Below are 26,410 nucleotides of genomic sequence, written 5' to 3' on the forward strand. Positions count from 1 at the left end.
ATTTTATTCATGGGCAAATTGTAAAACATGGGAAACTCCAGAGGAGATTTTGGATCAAGGAGTTTTGCATCTTCCTAAGCTGGTTTGCCTTCACTCAGCATGGCATAGCTCTGTCTTAAGCAGTCATCTGGGGTTTGCTGTTCCCTTTGACATAACACTTCTGCTGCCTACTGTGATGGTGACTATTTCTACTGTTACCAGCTTCAGCGGCTTTGTGTGGGATTAGAGATTTCTGGGACAATAACCTAAGTTTAAGTCTATAGTAATACACACTTTAGATTTTAAGCTTACCTTTTGTTCTTTTAAAAATACATCATTTGCATATATTTATAAAACTTAAGTAAATAACGCTAATTTCTAGAATATGATGCAATTGATATTTCACTGAAAAACTGTCAAGTCTTAGTGATTCTTGGCATTCATATTTATTCTTTTGTGGCCTTTACTCTAACTTAGGCTATTAATAATATCTGTTTCATAGTGCTATGAGAATTACATGAATAAAGTGCTCTGTGTTGTGAGTTTTTATAATTAGTTCTCAATATGTGTAAGTAATTTGCTAATTAGGAGATAATATAATTTGGACATCATTTCTTTTAATCCAGGGTAATTCTCATAATGCTATAAAGTTATTCCCACAAATGCAAAAGAAAAGCCCACCCACTTAGGTCATTTAGAATGAGAGTGGTCTGCTGTTTTCACATGACGTTAGGTCATCTCCAGTTCCAATGCCAACATACTTCTTTTGCATCAGGAAATTTGATCAAAATATATTTAACAAAGAGTTAACAAAATGACATTATCAAACTATATACCTTTATTTTGGGTTTGTGACCAGTACAGCCCCTGTGTTCAGTGAGAAGCAGGGAATAGATTATAACTTGACAACGTCTGGTCGAGGATCACTCAGTATGGCAGACTGACCAAAACAGTATGCCCAGTTGCCTCATAGATTTCTCATGTGGACAAATTAGTAGGCTTTAGTGTTGAGCGTTTCCCAACATTTCCATCAGGGGAAGAAGAAGCATGGGCACCATTCAAAAAGTGTAGACTGTGCTTACTTGCAAAATGCTTCTCGTTTTGTCAGGCAGAAAAAAATGGGCCATCGAGGAGAGTAGAATTATGTAAGTCATAACAGTGGATGTGAAGCAGCCACCATGGTTTCTGGCAAAGTTGTAGCTCTTTAGAAACGAGAGTTCTTCTCTGCTCTCTAGGCTGTTAGCACTTGGCATCAGCCAGGAGCCTCTTAAAACTGCTGTAGTCCCAGCATGCCGCTCCAGCAGTGCTTTCCAAGGAAGCCTGCAGATGTTGGCCCTCGTTCTATTGCTTCTCTGCTTCCTCACTGATTTGGCACCAAGCATTCCCTGCCTGATGCTGTTAAAAACTCTCTTCTCAAATTCCATCTTCCTCTGTAAGCAGGGCCATAAGCTCCCCAAGGAGGCTTGTGTTAAGACGCTGGTTTCACTGTGTGGATGAAGTGTTGCACACTTCCTGCATCTTGTCCCTTGTGACACTAACTGATGTTTGGGACTGACAAAGTCGGTCTAAGAATGTTTACTTCACCCAGCTGGAAGTGAAGCTCTGAATCTGCTTCTTACCAGCAGTATCTTGTTCTGTAAAGTTTCCCTTTGTGCATTGATACACAGAAATATTCAAGTTGGTTTAAATGGAGCCCCCTATTACTTACTGGTTATGAAATTTGTAAAGTTACTTTAATTCTCAAAGTTTTAGATTAGTCATTTGAAAGATCAATGACAGTAATGCCAACTCGGGAGGTTCAAAAAAGACAAACTCTGCTAAAACTTCAGTGGGGCTTGCTACAAAAGAGTTGGTTACTAGTGGCACAGGACTGAAGTGACAACGCTGGAGTGTGGCGGTCACAGGAGCTCCAGCTGGACACACTGGGTAAAGAGGCATAGGGAGCTGTAACTGTGACTTGAGGCATGGTGGCAGCCCTGGAATGCAGAGATCTCTGAGGAATGTCTGGAGACTGGAAGCTGAAGGCTACTGCCCATGTTGGGGGAGGAAAGCCAGAACCCCAGGAGCAGGCAGAACCTTGACCCTCTTCCTGCCTACCAATGTCTCGCTGGTGCCCCCTGCCGGCAGAACTGAAGTTCGCTGTTAAAGTAGAAAGCAGAATGTCTAAGAGTGAATCTAGGGCTTGTGAAAAGTGGTGTGTGTGCGATATAATTTGATTAAATGGAATAATGCCAACCCCACAGACCTACCCCAAGAATTACCCAAGTATTGCACCAAAGAATTCAGCATGGAAATTCAAAATGAAGAAAAGGTGCATATTACTTGCTCCTTGAAGTTTTTATATTTTTTAACAACAATATATTAAGCATCCATAGCTCACCATGCTTGTATGAGTAAAATTCGGTAACACCAACTTTGGTGGCAGTTTCTAGCATATACCTACAATTCAGATTCTGGGAATTCCCATGTGACAAATGATGCTTTAGGAAACATTTGCCTTCCCCAAGTTAGCCTTTTCCCTGACCAGAAGAAGGTAGACTCATTAATACTACCATGGTGTCTGTTAATTTATGTGTCTCGCTTATTTCTTAACTAGTTAGGTTAGTTACCGTGGTCTCTGTTAATTTATGTGTGCATTAAAGTGCCTGTCACTTATTTCCTAACTAGTTAGGTTAGTTGGATTCTATTCCAGTATCAAGCAATGTTTCACTATTGTGTTTCAGACCTATGCAGAGCAGGGGCGCATCTGGGGACTCAGCTTCCTTTCCTGCTCCGGAAGAAGGCTCCTTACCTCCAATCAGCATAGTGCAGATGGAGAAGATCTTCTCTGCGTCCGTGTTAGCAGACACATTCCCAAACCCAACACTGGTGAGGCTGCTGAGTGTGAAGTACAGGGCAGCAATGTAGGCACTTCGGATGGACGGGCCCCCCAGCGTGTTGTTGCCATAGTACGGAGACTCCAGTCTCTTTCCCAGCTCGTGAAGCCAGCCTGCAACGGAGGAAAAAGATAGGTTTAGCACTGAAAACTGAGTCCCAGTTTAGCTCCTGTGGATATCTCCATATGAATAATTGATGGTGTGATTAAGGGGGAAAGTAGTTAAAAGTGAATTAAAGGTGTGTTATATATCATTGCTATCAAATGACAAATATCATTTTATTCACGGCAATACAGTATATAATAATTAGACGATCAAAGTGGCTGGTGACTGCAGAGGGTGAAACAGACCTTAGCAACCGTGAATGGCACGCATGTCCCAGGAAGCTCATCTCAACTGCCATTTTAAAGGAACATAAGGACAGGATAGTGCTTTGTTTTCCTCTGTCTGGTGTTGACATGGACAGAGCCTTGTCTACCTAGGCAGTCACTCTACTGCTTACGCTACACCCCATTCCCAAGTCCCTACTGTAAACCTTACATGACAAACAGCTTCACACAAAGGGCCTACACTCCTGCTGGTAAAACCCTCTCCATTTCTCTAATTCACTGATGCTTAGTTCCTTCTAAGCCCCATCATTTCCTGATGTATTTCTATCTCAATCCTCCTTACACACGGGACCTATTTGTCAGAACTGTATGTGTTTGGAGACATACATACAACTTTTGCTCTATCCATGAACCCAAATTAAAAATTCTGCTCTATAATTTTAAGTGGAGGAAGCAGGGAAGAACTGATAAAGTATGATTTGGTAAAATTTAGTTAACTATCTTATGAAATAAGGCTTAGAAGTAAAGACAATTTATTCAACAGTAAGAGATAACACACATGTAAAAAAATCAAATGTGCATTTATGCTCCACCCTTAGCTGAGGAACTATTGGCAGTTGGGGGCTGCTAGGGGAGAGAAAGTCACTGCTCTTCAGGGGTGTGACCATGATAGACTTCCCATGTTCCAGTAAACAACCATATATCCATGTGTATGAGTTGGAGTCAGTGAGTTTAAAAGAAGAGGAAGAGGAGGAGGAACCTGGAGGGAAATGTGATGGGACGTAGGAGGGTTTGTATGGAACGGTGACTAGAAGGTGGATATAATCAGGATACATAGTATGCATAAAATATTTTTTAAAAAGAAATGGAATTGTGAGTGTAGAAAGAAGGCATTATACAACAAAGGGGCTGCGTTTCCCGTCTATTGAGAGTGCTCAGAGTTAAATCAAGCAATACCCGTGAACAACAGATCCCGGGATATTGGATCTTGGTGTCCTGTAAGAAGAGGCAGGGCACTGTGAGGGGGAGCAGAGACTTCACTTTTATGCATCCCTCTCAGGATGGAGCCCTTTGCAGAGTCCAGCTCTCTGGGAATAGCAGTGGGAGGCTGAGTAGCTGGGCCAGGCTCTCCCTCAGGACTCCTCCAAAGGGAGCATCCTTCATCTTTGCTTGGCAAACAGACTGGAGGAGTGAGTCTCTGCTGCACTTTGGTCTTCCTTGATAACCTCAGGAAGTGGGAAAGATATTCCTGTCCGGAGAGTAAATAACCCGTCAACCTACATTTTGGTTTTAGTGGAAGCAAAAGGAGGAAAAGCTACCACAGTGAGACCCCCACATCCTGTGCAAGTCATGCTGGGAACTTGGTACCAGAACCATGTGCTGGCTTTAGTTGATTAGAGTAGCTGTTGACTTACAGAACCCAGCTTTCTCTTTGGAATTAGAAGTGGACAAAATACCTAACACCTTTCTTTACTTACATGCCTTAATCTGAATAAGAGTGAAACATTTACAGTTCCGAAGCAGTTCCTCTCCTTAGTAGAATGGTACATTATGTTAGGACACACAGAAGCTATGTTTTCATTCCCTGCCCAGTGTTTTACACAAGTGAGATTACATTAGAGCAAGCAACACACAAGAGAACAGACCTACTTTTATTGATACTGCATCTCTTTTCTGTCTGGCCAACTGCTCCATCTATTTGGGGAACATCTTGTTTTTGCAAAGGGCTGCTTCTAATTGCTACAACTGACAGCCCAGAAAGAAGCAGTAGCAGCAATGATAAGGTGGAAAACACCCTGGTAGCTAGAAGGGAGGTCACACCCACAAATCTGGAGACCGGCTCTGGACTAAATAAAACTTCACAGAACAGCTTGTCTGAAATGAGTGCTCCTGTTTTATAGCCAGACAGCTCTCTGCGGAAGACACTAGTGAGCCCATTTTTATTCCAGTCTGTTTTTACATCAGAGAAACTTGTATTTCTAAAGGGAAGGAATGCCCAAGAGCAGTCTGCCTGCTTCTGCTAAAGTCTTTCTTCTCCTAAAGAACGCTGGAAAGAAACAAGCATATACAGAAAGGCGTAAAATATCCTGGACACATTGTCATATTATGAAAACAAAAGACCTACCATAAGCTTGTTGCGAAAACAGAGTAGTTTAAGAGCAGAGATTTCTGACATAAGCAGGCAGTGGGTTTCAAAGACAGAATGACTCTTAATGAGCACACATAGAAAAGCACATAATTTGAGTGATTTAACATGCTTATACAGTTGCACACTTGCCGTGTTTTGCTTAAATACCTATATTTAGCCCTGCAAAGAATTAAAAAAATTCTCCCTAGGGTTCTTACATTAAATGCTGTAGCCATACTGTTTACAGTCTGTACAAGTGGGACCCACTTTGCAGACACGTGTCCCTGGAAGTTGGTTTGTATTCGCATCCAGCAAGTACTTACACATTTTAGACTTGGAATGAAATATGATGTGTAAGAAAGTAGGATATGATTTTCTGTGGTTTTATAAAACATTCAAGAATATGAAAACAACCCAGTAAAATGCGAGCAATTCAGGGGTTTACATATGTCTTTAGATATGTATCAACAGAGAAAGGAAGAAATTAGCAAATAACCGAACATACAATTCAAAGAGGCCTCTACTTAAGACTGAACTGTGTTGTATTTGAAACTACTCTAGAATCTAGCCTGCCGGGACATGGCAAACATGGCTGTGGCGACTTGCCCTTCTCCCTTCTGCCTTGCTAAAAACCATTAGATTACATCCCTAAAGTTAGACTCCAAGGTCCATTCCTTCAGTTGGCCACTTCTTCCTCCTGAGGCTGACTATAAAGGTCCAGCTATCAAAGTATTGAAGTCCAGCAATCAAAAACCCCCCTTTGGCTGCCCTAATTAATATGCCCAATTAAAGTTAAACACCTCATCCCATTTTACCTCGATAAACTACTATTTGCCTATGGGCCCAGTCTGTCTGCTCTCTATCCAGAGACAGTCCTTCCCTTCCCCCTGCCTGGTTCCCTTCCCTTCTCACTCCTCCTCTGTCTCCTGTCTTTGTCTCTTATTCCCTGCCCTTTGTCTGGCTGGGGAAAATGAAATTCCTTTGTGCTGAGACCTTTGTCTTGGGGTGTCTTGAGCCAACACGAGTCCCTTCAGTAATGACTAGAATTCAACTAGAAGCAAGAATAAGGCAGAGTAGGGTTTTCTTTTAATTGTTTAGCAAGTGGTTAATTTTTCATCTGCCACTGCTAGAGTTCTGGACCATGCTTAGATTGTGCCGTTTTCATAGCGAGGATGCATGGCAACCCTGGAGAAGAGACCAGTTTTTGACCCATTAATCCTCTAGTGACTGCAGTTGAGGAATTGTCATCTATATTAGGAAGACAAGGAAAATAGGGCTCAGAGATTTTAAGCAACTGGTTCAAAGTGGCTATGCAAGGATTTTCAGCAAAATCTGTGTGCAGCTTGGTCCAGCAAACATATTTAAAAAGCAGTAAGGAAGGGACTCAGAGAGGGAAGGCAACGAGACAACCACACTCAGAAAAGCTGGTAATGTAAGCACCTGGAATTCATTCCCAACTGGAAGATGCTGCATATGGAACTTGCCCTGACTGGATAGTACAGGGTAATTGTACTACCAAGATGGCCTGCCCAGTGGAGGGCTGACTTGGCACTGTATCTCTGATGGGGGAAGTCCTTCTGTGTATGTGTCTCTCTTATTGGTTAATGAATAAGACACTGTTGGCCAATAGGGAAGCAAGGAAGGCAGGACTAGGAGAGAAGGAGGATTCTGGGAAATGTAGTCAAGGGTAGGAGTCGCCATGTGATCCCGGGAGGAGAGAACGATAGTCTGTTGTTCTCGCTAAGATGCTATAGAGATATATATTAGTAATTATGGGTTAATAATTAAGTCAGAGCTAGCTGATAAGAAACCATAATAAACAGCCTAGAGCTTCATAATTAATATAGTGTCTCAAGTGTTATTTGGGGGCTAAGTTGGGGATGGAACCCAGGTGGGATCCTGCAACATGTCTCCATTAGTGAATGTGAGCAGATGAGATTTTCTCAGTTTGGGCAACCACGCAGGCAAATGGACGTGGATTCTAAGTGTGGGAATCACCTAGTAGAGGGACCCTGGATGATGCAGCAGCTGTGATCATGTAGACACTGTTGGGATGCTAAGTACTTCCCCATGGCGGAACTTCTTCAGCTGTCACAATAACTAACTTTTTGGGTTTTGGATGGGTTTCAAGAGACAAATGATCAGTTTTATCTCTTTATGAAGAAAGAATTAAGTTCGAGGTGCAACCTATAATTTTCTAGCTTAAGCAGATCTTTTTCGTATAGCATAAAGAAAAGTAATCACTTCATCTGTATTTTTTTCTCCCAGTTTGTTTTATTGAGATACAATATGTACATATATACATATATTTAGATATAACCTTGATAAGCAGTATAGTAGTTTGATACACTGTATATGCTGTGAAATGAGTACCATAATGAAGATCATTAGCATATATATAAACTCAGAGCTGCATCGCTTTTAGAGGAGAGACCTTTTTAGAGTAGCCTTCACAATTTTGAAATTTACAACATGTTTAGATTAACTATATTATCATTGACTATATCACTAACTAACATGCCCACACTCTATACTATGTGATCTCCAATTATCATTTACAACTGTGCTGTGATGAAATATTTTGAATAAATTTGTACTTTCAATGCCCATTGTTCTGAAAATAAAAAAAAATGTGTCCTAAGAGCTTAATGTCATATCAGAAAATAATGTATTATTTTATCCAAACGCAAAATCAGCATGGACCTGGCATACACACACACACACACACACACACACACAAACACACACACACACACACACAAACACAAACACACACACACACACCTTGGTATGTAACTTGAATCCTACTATAAAAATGGTCAAACTTTCAAATAAAATGTTTGGACTCAGAATAAAAATCCTAGCACAATAGTTCACATGTGTCCTTTTCTTCACTGTGGGGGAACACTAACTCCCTTCATATCTCTTTAGGAGAAGTGGAAAACCACAGTGACCCTTGTGACTGGAAAGCTGGCAGGTTACTGGCTGGCAGAGGACCAGCACTGGAGCAATGGCTGTGCATAGCATGTGGGCTGTCACCATCTTAGCCATCCTAGCAAGGGGCTGGAGCCAGGCAGGGACCATTCAGAATTCAGAGGTTAGTGATGGATATCTCCATAAGGTTCCAATATGTGAGTACCTGCAACTTTTCATATGTATGAGTATGTGCATGATGGGGGGAGGGGGCGATATAACTGAAATCAAAGCATTAGAGGAGTGTTCTATAGTCTGCTGCAGATAACTTTTCCCTTTTGGGGTAGTGTTTGGGATTGAATGCAGATCCTCCAGAATGGGAAGCAAACAATATCTATTGCTGGGCCACACCTACAGCCCCAGCAGCCAAAGGTGTGATAATCAAGAGTGAATGACATGGAAACAGAATCGATGCACATATGAACTCACAGAAATGGAGGCTGCATTCTCAGTGGAGTTAGTGGTGGCAGTTACAGGGCTACAACACTTTTCAAAGATCCGAGAGAAGGGCTAAGGATGTAAATGAAGACAAAGACAGCGGCTCATTCTTACAAGGAGAATGGCGTTTATTTTGACAAGAGCGGAGCCTTATATACCAATAGCAGGCATGTTGAAAAACCACCAAGGTCAGAAGCCCACGTTCCCAGGGCCCTCCAGCAAAGCATAGGCCAATAACAGGAATTAGCATATAAGCAATAAGGATGCACAGAAAATAGGAATTTGCATGCAGGCCTTACTGGGAGGAGGGGACAAAAGGTGTTTTGCTAGAAGATCCTAGTCACGAGCTGGTCAGCAGACCCCCACGGGGGAAGGGTGCAACACTCAGAACCTGCACGTGTCTGCTCTAGTTGGGGTTCTATAGCTGAAATGGACACTGGCCTTCATCCCCAACCCAGAAGCAATCTCCAACTGGTAACTACTTGCAAAGCAAAGCTTAGTTTTCTTCAAGGGAAACAAGTCACTTTTAAGGACATGCTGCACACCCAGCAGTAGATGACCAGCTGAAGACTCATTAGAATCTTTGGGGTTTCCTTGTCTCATAGTCAGGGCCTTTTAATTTTTATATCATTTAAAATTTTTATTTAATTTATATTTTTCTTTCTTTTTCCCCTTACAGGTTCTTTGGGTATATAATGTAGCTTCCTGTTTAGTGTTTTAGGGGTATTCTGAGTGTGCAAACAAGTGAATTTCTGCACCTATCTGTTCCTCATTTCTTTTCTTGGGCTCTTTTCTTTCTGTTTGTTTTGTCCTATTCTGATGTGTCTGCTTTTGTTTCCTCTTATTTTATCACTAACCCTTAAAAGCCTGTTTGTTTTCTAATGAGAGACAGAAAGGGATGTCTCTGTATGGGAGCAGAGGTGGGGAAAAGTGGAAGGAATGGAGGAAGGAGAATCTGTAGATTAATCAGGGTTATTGTATAAGAAAAGTCTGCTGGGGTGGTGGGATCAGGAAACCAGAGGAGCAGGGAGACCAGGGGAGCAGCTGTTCCAGCGGCGGGATCGGGTACAACAGGATCCAGCAAAGGGTCCAGGGGACCAGATGGGAGGCTAAGCGCCCCAGATTCCTGATCTTCTTCTCCACCCATGGGACCAGAAAGAGGACAAGGAATAGAAGAATCACCAGCTTATTGGACTTGCTAGCACCCACCAAAAGAGAACTCACGTCCCCTAACCACCAGACCAGTAAGGGGCTGTTTCTGCACCCACTAGAAGAAGAGATGGGAAAGAGACAATACAAGAACACACTCAGCAACAGAAAAACAAATATGACACCAGCAGATTCTAGAGACTCCACACCAGCAAGACTCCAACATTCCAATGCAAATGAAGCGAAGAGAATGACCTTAAAACCACTTTCATGAAAATGATAGAAGCCCTAAAAGAGGATATAGGAAAATCCCTCAAAGAAATGGAAAAAAAAAACCAAAAAATGCAAGAAATGGAAGAAAAAACAAACCAGAAAATGGAAGAAGAAATAAACCAAAAAAGGCAGGAAATGGAAGAAGAAACAAAGCAAACAATGCAAGAAATGGAAGAAAAAGCAAATCAAAAAATGCAAGAAATGGAAGAATAAACAAACCAAAAAATTCATAAAAGGCAACAAGTGGACGAAAAGATAAACCGAAAATTGTAAGAAGCAATGCAAACACTGCAAGGGTTGAAAACTGAAATAGAGACAATAAAAAAAACACAATCTGAAGAAAGCCAGGAGATAGAAAAGCTGGGCAATCAGTCAGGTACTACCAATACAAGGATTACCAACAGAATAGAAGAGATGGAAGACAGAATCTCAAGTGTTGAAGATACACTAGGAGAAATGGATTCGTCAACCAAAGAAAACCTTAAGTCCAACAAATCCTTAACACAAAACATCCAGGAAATATGGGACACCATGAAAAGACCAAACCTAAGAATAATAGGTATAGAAGAAGGAGAAGAAAACCTCCTCAAAGGGGCAGAAAACATATTCAACAAAATCATAGAAGAAAACTTTCCCCACCTTAAGAAAGACATGCCAATGAAGGTACAAGAAGTTTACAGAGCACCAAATAGAGTGGACCACAAAAAAAGTCCCCTCGCCACATAATAATCAAGACCCCAAATATACAGAATAAAGAAAGAATATTAAGAGCAGCTAAGGAAAAATGCCAAGTAACATATAAAGGCAGACCTATCAGAATTACACCTGACTTCTCCATGGAAACTCTGAAAGCCAGAAGGTCCTGGATAGATATTGTACCAACACTAAGAGACCATGGATGCCAGCCCAGACTATTATACCCGGCAAAGCTCTCAATCACTATAGATGGATAAAACAAGATATTCCATGACAAAACTAGATTCAAGCAATACATATCCACTAACCCAGCCCTACAGAAAGATTTGGAAGGAAATCTCCAACCCAAGGAAGTTAACTACAACCAGAAAAAGATAGGCATCAGAGAATCCCACTCTACCAACAGCCAAAAGAATAAAGGGGTGAAATTCCACACATATTTCCACCAACAACAACCATTGCAAATAGAACAAGGATGAGTAATCAATGGTCATTAATATCCCTCAACATTAATGGCCTTAACTTACCCATAAAAAGACACAGGCTAGCAGAATTGATTCAAACACAGAACCCTTCCTTCTGCTGCATACAAGAAACACACCTCACCCTCAAAGACAGACATTACCTGAGAGTTAAAGGTTGGGAAATGTTTTTTCAATCAAATGGACCCAAGAAACGAGCAGGGGTAGCAATCCTAATATCTAACAAACTAGACTTTAAAATAAAATCAATCAAAAGAGATGAAGAAGGTCATTACATACTCATCACAGGTGAAATCCACCAAGATGAAGTGTCTATCCTGAACATCTATGCCCCAAATACAAAGGCATCCACATCCGTAAAAGAAACATTACTAAAACTTAAATCACATATAAAGACCCACATAGTTATAGTGTGAGATTTCAACACACCACTCTCAGCACTAAACAGACAGAATACCAGACAGAAACTCAACAAAGAAGCAAAGGGTCTAATAGAAGTAATGACACAACTGGGATTAACAGACATCTATAGAACATTTCATCCACATAAAAAAGAATATACCTTCTTCTCACCACCACATGGAACCTTCTCAAAAATCAACCACATACTTGGCAACATATCAAACCTCGGCAGCTACAAAAAAATGGAATAACTCCATGCACCTTATCAGACCATCATGCTTTCAAATTAGAATTCAACAACAACACAAATTGCAGAAAACCTACAAACTCATGGAAATTGAATAATGCACAACTGCACCATTCCTGGGTCAAAGAAGAAGTAAAAAAGAAATTAAAGACTTCCTACAGTTCAATGAGAATGAAGACACAACATACCCAAACCTATGGCACACTTTGAAAGCAGTGCTACGGGGGAAGTTCATAGCACTAAGTGCCCACATGAAGAAACTGCAGAATAGTTATACTAGAGAATTAACAGCACAGCTGAAAGCTCTAGAACACAAAGAAGCAAATTCCCCCAGGAGGAGTACATGCCAGGAAATAATCAAATTGAGGGCTGAAATCAATAAAGTAGAAACTAGGAAAACAATACAAAGAATCAGTGCAACGAAGAGTTGGTTCTTTGAGAAAATCAACAAGATAGACAAATTTTGTCCAAACTTACTAAAGAGCAGAGAGTGAACACGCAAATTAACAAAATCAGAAATGAAAAGGGGGACATAACAACAGACTCTGAGGAAATTCAGAGAATCATTGGGTCATACTTTGAAAACCTGTACTCCACAAAATTTGAAAATTTAAAGGAAATTGATAATTTCCTGGATAGCTATCACTTGCCAAAACTAAATCAAGAACAGATAAGCAATTTAAATACACCTATAACCCCTATGGAAATGGAAGCAGTCATCAAAAGACTCCCAACGAAAAAAAGTCCAGGTCCAGATGGCCTCAGTGCAGAATTCTACCAGAAATTCAAAGAACAGCTTATACCAATTCTTCTCAAAGTATTCCACACAATAGAAGCAGAAGGGTCTTTGCCAAACTCTTTCTATGAGGCTTCAATAACCTTGATCCCCAAGCCACACAAAGACACAACTAAGAAAGAGAACTTCAGACCAATATCCCTCATGAACATTGATGCAAAAATACTCAATAAAATACTGGTAAATCGGATCCAAGAACACATCAAAACAATCATTCATCACGATCAAGTAGGTTTCATCCAAGGGATGCAGGGATGGTTCAACATACGAAAATCCATCAACGTAATCCACCATATAAACAAGCTGAAAAACAAAAATCCCATGATCATCTCACTAGATGCTGAAAAAGCCTTTGACAAAATCCAACACCCCTTCATGATAAAAGTCTTGGAGAGATCTGGGATAACAGGGACATACTTAAACATAATAAAAGCTATATAGAGTAAACCAACAGCCAACATCAAACTAAATGGGCAGAAGCTCAACGCAATTCCTCTAAAATCAGGAACAAAACAAGGCTGTCCACTCTCTCCATACCTTTTCAACATGGTACTTGAAGTTCTAGCTATAGCCATACGACAACAAAGGGGAATCAAGGGGATACAAATTGGGAAGGAAGAGGTCAAACTTTCACTGTTTGCAGATGATATGATAGTTTACATCAATGACCCAAAGAACTCTACCAGGGAACTCTTACAGCTGATTAACACCTTCAGCAAAGTGGCAGGCTACAAGATCAACTCAATAAAATCAGTAGCCTACTATATACAGATGATAAAAGGGCTGAGAAAGAAATCAGAGAAACATCAACTTTTACAATTGCCACAAACAACTTAAATACCTTGGGGTAATGCTAACCAAACAAGTGAAAGACCTGTATCGCAAGAACTTTGAATCTTTAAAGAAAGAAATTAAAGAAGCCCTCAGAAAATCGAAAGATCTCCCATGCTCTTGGATAGGTAGGATCAATGTAGTAAAAATGGCAATCTTGCCAAAAGCAATCTACAGATTCAATGCAATCCCCATTAAAATCCCAGCACAATTCTTCGAAGACCTTGAAAGAACAATAATCAATTTTGTATGGAAAAACAAAAGACCCAGAATAGCCAAAACAACCCTATTCAACAAGGCAACGTCCGGAGGCATCACCATCCCTGACCTCAAGCTCTATTATAGAGCTATAGTCCTGAATACAGCTTGGTATTGGCACAAAAATAGACAGGTAGACCAATGGAATCGAATTAAAAGCCCGGATATTAACCCACACACTATGAACATCTGATCTTTGACAAATATATACAATTGAATAAAGAAAGCATCTTCAACAAATGGTGCTGGCATAATTGGAGACTGGCATGTAGAAGAATGCGGATCGATCCATGTTTATTGCCATGCACAATACTTAGTCCAAATGGATCAAAGACCTCAACATAAATCCAGCCACACTGAACCTCTTAGAAGAGAAAGTGGGTGGTACCCTTGAACGAATTGGTACAGGAGACAGCTTCCTGAACATAACACCATTAGCACAGACAGTGAGATCAACAATTAATAAATGGGACCTCCTGAAACTGAGAAGCTTCTGTAAGGCAAAGGACATACTCAGCAAGACAAAAAGGCAGCACCCAGATTGGGTAGATATTCAGTAACCCCACATATGACAGAGAGTTGATCTCCAAAATTTACAAAGAAGTCAAGAAGCAAGTTTCCAAAACACCAAAGGATCCAATTAAAAAGTGGGCTGCAGAACTAAATAGAGAATTTGCAATAGAGGAGTCAAAAATGGCTGAGAGGCACTTGAGAAAGTGCTCAACATCCTTAGCCATCAGGGAAATGCAAATCAAAACAACTCTGAGATACCATCTCACTCCTGTCAGAATGGGTAAAATCAAAAACACCAATGACAATTTATGCTGGAGAAGATGTGGTGAAAGGTGGACACTCCTCCATTGCTGGTGGGAGTGCCAACTGGTTCAGCCACTTTGGAAGTCAGTATGGAGATTCCTCAGAAAAATGGGAATAAACCTACCACAAGACCCAGCAACTCCACTCTTAGGCATATATCCAAAAGATGCTCATTCATACAACAAGGATGTCTGTTCCACTATGTTCATAGCAGCATTATTTGTAATAGCCAGAACTTGGAAGCAACCTAGATGCCCCTCCCCCGAAGAGTGGATAGAGAAAATGTGGTACATTTACACAATGGAGTACTATTCAGCAGAAAAAAAAACAATGGAATCCTGAGATTTGCAGGCAAATGGATGACACTAGAAGAAACCATCCTGAGTGAGGTAACACAGTCACAAAAAGACAAACATGGCATGTACTCTCTCATATATGTAATTTAGACATAGATCTGGGGAGTGCCAGCCTACAATCCCATGGCCAGAGAGTCTGGGAAACAGAACCTTCATTCAGTGGCTGATGGAAGAAGAGGCAGACTCCCACTGAGCTGAACTCAAGTATACACACGGACTTTGGACTCCCATCCAACAATGTGAGATGCACTCTCACCCTTAACTCTTGGGGGAGGGGCTAGGCCCTGCCCTGTATGAAATGACAGACTATGGACACCCCCATGGAGGGCCTCACCCTCCCTAGGGAAATGAGGGGATATTGGGGGTAGGTTGGGGGGAGGGCAGGGGAGGAGGGGAGGGAAACAGAGAGGGACCTGGAACTGACTTGTGAAGCACCCTTGTTTCTAATCTAAATTTAAACTGAAAAATAAATAAAAAAAGAAAGAAAGAAAAGTTTCCTGTAGAATATTATTTCAAGATGTGTTACATTTGTTTATGTGATGTTTAATGATGCAAAGATGTGTTGCATTTTTTTATGTTACATTTGTTTAACTCTGTGAAGCTGTGTTACTTTGCCTGTCTAAATCACCTAGTGGAGAAAGTGTAGGCAGGGTTGGGAGGCAGGAGAAATCTGGGCAAAAAGAGATAGAGAAGCAGAAGGATACGGACCAGTGGTGGCAGCCACCCAGTCACAGGAAGGAAGAAGTTGAGCAAAGATAAACAGAAATATAAAAAGGTAAAAGCCCAGAGGCAAAAATTAGCCAGGCTAACTTAAAAAAACTAACTAGAAACAAGCCAGGCAAAAGTCAGGAATTCATAAGAAAGAGTAAGACACCATGTGTGTATTTATTAGGGAGCCAGGTACTATGGTCCTCCAAGAATAAAGAGCCAAGAAAGAGTAAAAAAAAAACTACAAAAATCTATTTTCAATAAAAGGACAAAAAAGAATAAACACCGTGAGTAAAATTTCATCTTCATTGTCTCTTACATGCTATCTCTTGTATGGAGTGTAGAAGAAACACATTAGGCATCACCCAGGAGCCTTCCACTAAGTTTTTTTCTTTAACAATCCATTTTATTTTTATATTTTTAATCTCAGCACTTAGGAGACAGAGGCAGGGGGATCACTGCAAGTTCAAGACTAGCTTGGTCAGCACAGGGATTTTCCGACCAGCCAATGCCACAAAGAGAGTCCCTGTTTCAAGTAACAATAAAAAGAATCTGAGCACAGAGTTACTCACATATCAATAGCTTTTATTCATTTTCCCCACGTTTGTTATTTTATACTATCATGTACCTTTGTCAAAAACTGTGAAATTAGCGCTAGTCCCTTATTAACTAAGCTATGGACTCTTCATATTTTAGGTTAAACTAGAATTTGTTAATAGACTTAGCATTAAACACAGGAAGGGCACCATGTGTTTGTTGGCTGTGACACTGGGCTCATGCACTAAGGGAAGGAGCAGTGATTCTAGGTGGCAGGGAAGGGACCATTACTTGTGGGTGCCACTAACTCCCTTTGATGCTCACATTTTTAAAGGATACAGCTTTCTTTTGAGCTAAACAACTGAAACAAAACTAGTTTATTGTAACAGTGGAGACTGTTCTGTGAGGCAGGCAACTGAGATCCTGTCTCTGGCCTTGTCAGTAAGGAACAGTTGATTCTTTATGCACCAGGAGAATATTGAGAAATATTTAAGTTGCTGTAATATTTCTTCACAAACAGTTAATACTTTTAATGGCCAAAAGCTGGTGTGATTGTGGTTTCATCTTTCAGTTTTATAATGAATATCTTCATTGTAACCCTTGTTTCATCATAATATATCATCAACTTAAGTGGACTTGAAATTAAATGCAAAGAGAATTAAGGATAGCTCAATTCCTTAATCAACTTACTATTATAGATTATTAAGTATTGCATGTCTAAAGAACATTTTTCTAAATACTAAACAATCAGGATTCCTATAACAGGATCCTAAATCCACATAATTGTGTTCATTCACTGTTTAATCCAAGCTCTCTTTATGGTTATCACATGCCAACAAAAGGGCAATACAAAGTTTAGGTTTTGTGACCATGCTATTCTATTATGAAATAAATAGGAATTGGATAATGTAAGAGCAGATAATGACAATGTCATAAATTCAAAGAGTGAAAGATTACAGTGTGGAGGCAGGGAAAAATTCTGTATGGCTCGCCCACAATGTGTGACGTGACTTGTGCAGACAGGAACCTGATCTCCACTAAAGGCTGCTATTTGAAAAGCTAGCATACTTTTTCATTGACTGAAGGCTCGGTGATAGCTACTGTTGAGATAAAGATGAAGGCTATTGCACTGTGGAGTTTATGATTCTTCTGCCTTATTTCTATGCAATCCTTCAGACCAAAGGATCTTTTATGTGCTCTTAGAATAATCAGGAACAATTGACCACTTATGTTAAAACTACTCCGGCATTTGCCCATCTCTGCGGTCTATTGAGAAATTGAAAATTTTGGACAATAAAAAAAAATCACTGAATGTGAATTGAGGGTGCCCTTCACTTAAGCACCGTGTGAAGGCTACTACAGTCCCCTACAGAAGCCTATCAGGGCTTTTCTAGATTTGGTTTAAATGAAGGGAGCTGGACTATTCCACAGACTGGGCCCCTGAACTGAATACAATGGAGAAAGCGAGATGAGCATTAGCATCCATTCTTCTTTGCGTCCCAACTGCAGCAGCAATATGACAAGATGACACCAGCTGCTGGTGTCATAACTTCCCTTCCACGATGGACTGTACCCTCAGGCTATGGACTCAAATAGATCCTTGCTTCCTTAAGCTGCTTGTGTTATAATAGTTTATCACAGCATCAGGAAAAGTCACTAATACAATATGATTAATTTAAGGATTACACTGCCAAAATACATGAAACACACATACACACATACACACACACGCACACACACACACCACCCTAGTAGGAGTGAGAAGTATGAGACGATCTGAAAGCACAGCTGAAAAGCTACTGCGGCATTTCCTGATTGATCATGCAAAGAAGCAGAGCATACCATATGTTCCCAGCTAACTAGGGCACTTCCAGATGCTTTCCAAATCTCAACTAAAAATAGAGAGAATTGCAACAAAGATTAGGCTCATGGATAAGTTGGCAGAGCACAGACGGTAGACTGCTTGCTTCAGCCTTCTTACATAAAGCACATACAGTTAATAGTATTTTCAGAGCTGAGCCCCAGCGTGGATATGTCTTCCTTATGTCAGTTGCTCTGGTGGCTTACATGGTTCCTGGGATATACATCCATGATTGAGTTTGGAGTATTATTTCCAAAGATGAGTTCTCACTCAGAAATAGTTTAATCTAAAGCACTTCAAACTTGGTACTTGCAAAACTCTGTATGAGGAATACAGATTAGAATAAACACAATTGAATCCAGCCACATCACTTTATTTCATTATTGATACACCAAAGGTTCATTATCTGCTAGCAGTTTCCTTCTTGATGTTCCATTTTTCCAAGAGTTTAGAATGACAACAAACTGGAGAAGAAAAGTTCAGTGACGTGTTTCCAAGGTGTGAACTGCCCTGTTGTCTGGCTGCCATTTAACCTAAAAGCTCTGCCATCTGTTAAAAAAGGAGTCTTAAGTTACCCTCATGGGCAAAACTTAAATTTCTGATGACATTTCTTTCAAGTGATTAGAGGGAGGCATGCTGCACCATTACTGGAGGTACTCCAAAGCATGTCAAACCATGCAACACTATTGAATGTTGGACAAACAGTTCATTGGGTACTCTTTATCATAACCCAGTGTCATACTGTACCCAAAGTCCTTTCTTAAAATTTCTAGGAAATGTCTAAATCTCTTTGAGATAGCAGTCTTTATTCTTTTTTAGAAGGGTATATTCTGACTCTTATGTCTAATAATGCACTTAAAGTGTAAAAACAATTTTCATGATTTGATGGGCTATGGAATACAATAAATAGTGAGAGTTTGCTTAAGTACATTCCAAAATGTCCTTAGTCATCATTGACTAAGTGACTGACCTGAAAATAAATAGAGCTACGGGAACTCTGAGGAGCTCTGAAGGTATGATAGAAAACTTTTAAATGACATACACAGGGCTGAGAAATGGACACCATGCAGAGAAGCCAGAAAGGCAGGAAAGATAGAAGAGGAACTTGAAGAGCCAGGCATTCAGATACACTTTAGGAGTCCAGAGCCAGAGCATCGCAGATGTGAATGAACATGGGATGCCTGTTTTGGAAGGATGTTGCCTATAGTTTTCACCTCACAGTGCCACGCAGTAGCTGAAATTCTTAGTCTCCTTCGCTCTAAAGTGGAGGAGATGACAGCCGCTCACGTCACAGGCTGCTTTGAGGTTAAGTGACACAACTGAAGCAAAGTGCCCAGCGGAACCCATGTGGTGGCAGACATGGCAGACAACAGGTTGCCCGCTTTAAGAGGAGGTTTTGTTGAACTCACACAGACTTAAAATACGCTTCACTGTTGGAAACTTAGAGTATCAATCCAGCCTTCTGATAAGAAGCAAAAAACATAGGGATTTGCCTCACTCTTAGAAATCAAGGATTTGTCAGTTACATTTACAGATAGCAGCTTCTGTCACAGAAAAAGGAAGAAGACTTACAGGAATTTTCTATAACGGTTTGCTTTGCTGCTTCTCAACACACTATAATAAATGTTGTGTGTTGTAATATTTTCATTTGAGCATTACTGATGAGGTCATGCACTGATCACATAAAGTAATTATAGACAATTTGGTTTAATGCTATACGACATAACTTAATTTCTTGGCGCTGTAAGAGAAAGAGTTACAGTCCTCAATGTAAATATGAAAACATGGTGACTAAGAAGGACAGCTGTGTGTTGGAGAGACTGACCAGGTGTTGACTCTGGACTTGTCAGACTGAAAGGTATTGCATTGCTTGGCATGCTAGTCTATGTCCTCATCTTTTCTTGTCAGTCAAGATTTTGATATTCACAGTCAACTGATTGACTCCATCTCTTTCACAGAAATGACAACCCTGGTGGATTTTTCTCTGGTATTAATTTCCTCTTCTCGCTGCAAATAGGAACATCTGTCTCATGATGTCACCCCCCCCCATGCCCTTGCTTAATGTTATCACACAAGGACATATGGCTTGTGGCCTTTGTGTTCTTTTTGAGGATGGAAAGTTTCATGAGGTTTCTCTCCCTCCTTCCCTTGGGAGCCCTAGCTCTTTTTCCAAAGGTAGAAAGTGATGTGTTAATGTCCCGTGTAGGCAGTCGTGGGTAATAGAAGAGCTTTTTGGAACCACAGATTGAACTCAGCATCTTCTTGGTGCTTCATTTTCCAGGAATAGAACCTCAGTTCCTCTCTTACTGACTCTGCAAGAGATTTTATGTAGGTCAGATCTACACTGCAGGACTGTGTTTTTCTTATGAGACTCTATTTCCTCATGTAATTTCTTTTTGGGAGTGATGTGGCTATCAAGACAAAATTCTCTGTGAGTAGCCTGAGCTGCCCTGAAACTCTATAGACCAGGCTGGCCTTAAACTTACAGAGATCTGCTTGCCTGTGCTTCCTAAGGACTGGGATTAACGGCATATACCACTACTGCCCAGCTTTTCATGTAATTTCTTTGACATTATTAAAGTTATTAGACAAACTAGGCCTTCCAGATCACCTGTTAACCCTACCATTAACTAATATTTGACTTCTGTTTTCAGCCACAGACACCACAGATCTGTACTTAGCCATTCTAATACCTGTTTAAAGAGCGGATAGGGTGAAGAGAAACAGTTTTAATCTCCATCCTGGCACACAAATGTTGGCATAACTTATGACATAACTCAAGACATCATCTAACCACAAGTGTAGTCAGGGGCAACAGCAGCTTTGGAAAGCAGTGCTGAACGATGGTTCACCCTCCAGAGCAATCAGAGCCTGTCTTCCTCTTCACAAATTCTGCAATCATGTCAAATGTCAAAGTCGTCCTTGTTTCTTTGTTTCATCTGGAGGTTTGTTGTTGGTGGTGTTTAGGGCTTCGGCAGCAGTTGTTTCTTCATGACAAGACTAATTCCTAAGTTCCCCATTCTTGCATTCTGTTCCCAGCCAATGGACAGCCACATCAACTCCATTTGCTTTTCCTCCAGCTTCTCCTGACCCATTTTCTTTAACCAGAGAAAGTAAAATATTAACTTAGTGTTTCCTTTGTGCAATTTTCTGCATCCCCTAATCAGTTTTAAACAGAAACCAGGTTCTTTGGCATGGTTTGTCAGATTTAAATGCAGGGAGATGGATGCTCAGTACCCTGTCTCCTGTGGGGGGAACTCTGTGCAAGTGCAAATAACATCATATAACTGAACTAAATGAAGTACTGACTGCAGAACAAATCTTACAGGACACCATGCTATCCTCAAAGCATGACATAACCACTGACCTCATGAACTCTGAACATCTATGATGCCTACAGGGGACCATGCAAGACTGAGCTCATTAACATTCCATCATGCTGTGGTCAATGGTATCATAAGGCCCCACCTTCTTACACAGATATACAGACAGTTAGCATTTGCTGGACATGGTGAGTGGGACTCCTATCTGAATATATATGAATGTTTAGCACTTGCTGGGAGGAAGGATATTCTTTTTGTTTTTTCCGGTGGTATAGCTACTCTTACGTTTCCCATGCTTCTGTAAAAGTGATCCTAAGCAACTTCATTGGATCTCCAAATTCAACTTGGGTAGAATTATTTCTCTTGTTTATTGTTTTATTGTTGGTGTCCTCTCTGAGGTGAAGAAACATCTGTTAATCTGTCCATCTGCTTATGAAGAGCCCAGCTGTGGGCTTAAGGGAAAGGGACATGTGCACCTTACTGTAATGGGGGATGTCCTCCTGTATGCTGTGAATATATGTTTCTCTTATTGGTTGGTGAATAAAGCTGTTTGGTCAATGGACAGGCAGAATTTAACTAGGTGGGAATTCCAAACAAAGAGCCAGGGGAAGGAAAGAGAAAGGGTGGTCAGCACGTAGCTGCTGGGGAGGCAGGATCCCAGAGCATCACCTAGGTAAGTCAGAGCTACGTGGGGATACATACACAGATTAATAGTAATGGGTTAACAATTAAGAGAGAGTTATCCGGTAAGAAGCCTAAATTAATGGTCAAAAAATTATAAATATGTATTAAGTCTCTGAGTGGTTACATTTTAGGCAGCTCTGGGGACCAGTGGGTGGAGGAAAACTGGTCCAGTGGGACTGAGACAAAGGAGAAAATCTCCTTCTATATTACTGTCCAAGGTCAGTAGGGCTTTGACTGCAGTGGAGGCCAAGTGCATCTAAGGCCTCTGAAAATATGCAAGTGAGAGGCACCAGTTTAGGAAGATTTGTGCAGAAGAACACAGTTGACTTGGGAGCACAGCAAAATTTGACCCGAGAAAGTAACATTTCTGATATAACCATCATCTTGCTGACTTCCTTCCCCTGACATGCAATCCAAGCCATACGGGATAAAATAAAATAATGCGATTTCCATGCCACTGTTTCCAGTTGTAGATACACAGACTAATTCTGGAATTATGTATTAAAGTTTCTGAGAGAGTGTGCGTACAGGGACCACCCTGTCTTCTGTCATCCAGACAAACTTCTGTCCACATGTCCCAGGTAAAGTGCACTTTGTGCAATCCTGGATTTGTCTGTGTCTTTAGTTCATTGTCAACACCTTCTGCCATTGACAGCTGGTTCTCAAAGTCTGTTGTGCCAAATTAGAGTAGTGCAAGAAGTCGTGTCAAATATATTTAACATTCAAGTTCTCTAAAAATAGTTTCCTCTCTTTCAAAGGTATCAAACTCAAAAGCTACAGAAAATATGGGTTTAAATTGCTACAGCAAAGACAGGTGCTCAGTATAATGGCTGACATTCTGCAAAAACTTTGAAGAAAAGTAACAGCGCAAATTGTGAAGTAATATGTGAGTGAGTGGTTGTGTGTGTGCACAAGAAGGAGAGAGAGAGAGAGAGAGAGAGAGAGAGAGAGAGAGAGAACAAATAATGAGGGAGGTTGCCATAATTCTCCCTAGTGTCAGAGAGTTTATTGAACTTTGCCTTAAGAATAGTTAACAATAAAAAGTTAAGATATATTTTGTTTTTCAACTTAGAAAACTTAGAAATTTTCTATAAATAGTAAGAAAAATAGCATTGAAATTTGTAACATGAATTAATAGAAGACCCAGAGACTGATATTGGGGTTCAAACTTCAAGCTGAAGATCATAAAAGTAGTGAGCCACCAACTCTTACCACTACCTCAGGCTGAATGGGCTGATTCTCCTGCCTCTCATCAGCATGGCTGGACAATGAATGCCCCTATCCTCAATGTGTCTGAGAATGAATGTGTCCTACTGAATGCCTGATACTGATTTATATACCTCTCATGAGTCCTGGGATTAAAGGTATGAGATGTAATTCTCTTTTAGACTGATTCGATCTGTGTAGATCTGGGTGGCCTTGGACTTAATCCTGAGTCCTAGGATTAAAGGTGTGTACCACCACCTCCTGGCTTTTGGCTGCTAGGATTAAAGGTATGTGCCTGACTTCTATGACTTGTAGCTGATTTTCGGAATCCTCAGGCAAGCTTTAATAAATCATAAATAATATGTCACTACAAGAACTTGGGGATGTTGTGGGAAAAGTGCTTTGGGATTGATATAGGTGCTTCTGGGCAACAGAACCATGATGTGATCATATTTAAAAGAGTTTTGCCATCTCAAATTTTGGCCTCCTAAGGAAAGTGTCCTATCACTCATACCAATCATTCCCTTAGTGGTTGTGCTCAGCCTCCACAGAGACCTCACCAGACATTCCTTGGAGCACTGAAGACAGAATTCTGCCTGACTTTACTCAGTAGGCGCACTCATCCAAAAGTAAAAGTCCCAGTGGTTAAAACTATAAAGAAAAAAACCACTTATTGAGGAAATAATAAATTTTCTAAAATTTAAATTGAGAAAATTAGATTTCAAAAAGTGTCATGCAGAAAGCCTCATTGCAACTGAAATGGGAGACTTAAAATGCTGTGGGTTAAATTTCTGCTATAAACGTTACTGTAAAATTACCACATACAAAAAAAACACTCCAATAAATAAAAACAATTGAAAAGATTATGATAAAACAATAGCTTGAGGAAACTCTGGAAAGTTCTCCGTAGGTAAGAGGTGTTAATTGTGCTTCCATGCAAATGAGAATGTCTGAATTAGTGCACACACGGAAATGTCCTTTGGGATCCAGAGCCTGGGGACAATGTGCACAGGTTAATACAAGAGTGTCAGCATGAATCACATGTACTTAACCAAAATCAATTCAGTACCTGATCAGAGATTGTTTCAATTAGAGACTCATGAAAAACTGAGAATTAAACAAAAATGATTTTATAAAGCATGTGACTCAAAGACAGAATACTCATTTTACCAGTCCAGCCAGGCCTGATGGCATGGCTGTGATTCTCAGCACTCTGGAGGCTTTGGCATGAGGACCAGGATTTCAAGTTCGGAATGCTTAGTGAAAGCCTGTCTCAAAAGAATAAAATTTTTACTGATTATATAAGTGGGTAATGAACTCCTCTCTCTCAGAGCTCCTCCCTGCACCCACATGGGCTTACACACACACACACACACAACCAGATCTCATGTCATCACTTGTTTCTACCAATCACTGCATGTTTTGACAACAGAGAAATTATAGAACATCACCTGCTGTCAGTTGGCAACTTAACAACACTGGCTCATTCATTTTTTTATCTCTAGCTTTTCTGAATTCAAATATAGTATGCTTTAGTTGTAGATATGTCTGTGCTGTTGTACACAAACATTTTTGTGTGAAACCCATAGAGCCCACTCCCAATTAGAGTATGACATCCTGACACCTGGAGTACCACCTCTTGGAGTGTGGTATTATGTACTCTTGTGAATGCTAAGATCTCGATATGATGCACTTGCTAATTGACTTTTAGAACAGTTTCCTGAATCATTCCCCTGTGAGTCACAAAGAGTCTCCACATATCCCAAAATACACTGTTTCAGCCACAGAACAATCTTGCTAACTGTAAACCTAGACAAGTATACTTTAGAAATCAATGAAATTAGCTAGCACTAAAATATGATTTTATGGCCAGATGACAAAATTAGAAATACTGCCCTCATTCTGTGTGTCATGTGTAAAAGAGCCAACTTTGACTGAATTCCATTTCAGTCTTGAAAGATTGCTAAAAATAAGTCTTTAATCCCAGACCATCTCCAGGAGGTTGTTGGTACAGACTCCTGGAAGTTCAGGCCGTTGACTTGAATACACTTGAATACATGCACACCTTCATAGGAAGCACCTCTACCTGTCAGAATCAATAAAGTCCCACCAGGTCAGTACCAACAAGGGCAGCAGTGGCCCTGAAAGGATTGGGTGGTCAGTAACCCCTTTTGCATCACTTAATTCTCTGAAGCCAATGATATCACTAATGTCTTCATTTTATAATACTTTATACATACTGCACTTATATTTACACATAGAACATAAAGAAGCAAGGCTTTAAAGTCTGAATTTTAAATGCATATTCTTTAACAGCAAGCATCTGTAAGATTTTTCACAGGTATCAGTCCTGGCCTCACAGAGAGTCTTCTGGTCAAAGGTCAGCTGTAGGTCACACCTGAATAGAGTGTGGAGCACTGCTGAAAGTTACGTGGATCTAGATGTGCCATGCTTGGTGCATTTGCCCTTAGCATCACCATAGGTGGTCCATTGCCTTATATATCAAGAGTAGGGTGTTTTGACCAGCAGTGGTAATGTACGCTCTTAGATCATGGTGGGATTCTGGGATCTGACATTTCTTAGTAATTAGACTTGAGTTTTGTCTATCTTCTCTAACTAATCTCAGCAGGAAACGCAAAAAGAAACAAAATTTCCCTAAAGATATTAGGTCCAAGTAAAGGTCATGTCAAGCAGCAGATTTTGGCATTCATTTCCTTAGATCTGAAGACTGTGGAACCCACTTTAATTATTCCTTCTTTGGGAGACTAGTTGGAAAATGAATTACCTAAGTGCAAAGAGAATTGCAGCATTGGCACACATGACGAGAAAGGGCACTGAAGACTGTATGGAGATATCTAATTAGTTCAGATGAACCGATTGTCTTCTGTTTTCTATCATGTGTCTATGCACTGTATTCAGGTTTGTTATAATTTCGTACTGGGGCAGGGCTGCAGTGGAAATGCTTTATTCATATAAGCATTCCTACAATTAGGATGTCAAGCAAGTTCTTCCTAAGTTCAGGGGCAAAGAGTGAGACCACGAATCTTGAATGATATCTGTTC

At 40.5% G+C, this 26,410-nt stretch overlaps 1 protein-coding gene across 1 annotated transcript in view; it reads right to left on the reverse strand.

Moving 5' to 3' along the window:
• Kcnh8 (potassium voltage-gated channel subfamily H member 8) overlaps nucleotides 1-26,410 on the reverse strand; it is a 375,994-nt gene that overhangs the window by 84,227 nt on the left and 265,357 nt on the right. Inside the window, exon 8 of the mRNA XM_040729522.1 lies at nucleotides 2,771-2,968. Coding sequence (XP_040585456.1) covers nucleotides 2,771-2,968 — 198 coding nt within the window. The remainder of the gene's footprint in view (nucleotides 1-2,770; nucleotides 2,969-26,410) is intronic.

Source organism: Mesocricetus auratus, unplaced genomic scaffold (assembly GCF_017639785.1).
Source record: "Mesocricetus auratus isolate SY011 unplaced genomic scaffold, BCM_Maur_2.0 Super-Scaffold_100021, whole genome shotgun sequence".
In the NCBI taxonomy this organism is placed as follows: Eukaryota; Metazoa; Chordata; class Mammalia; order Rodentia; family Cricetidae; genus Mesocricetus; species Mesocricetus auratus.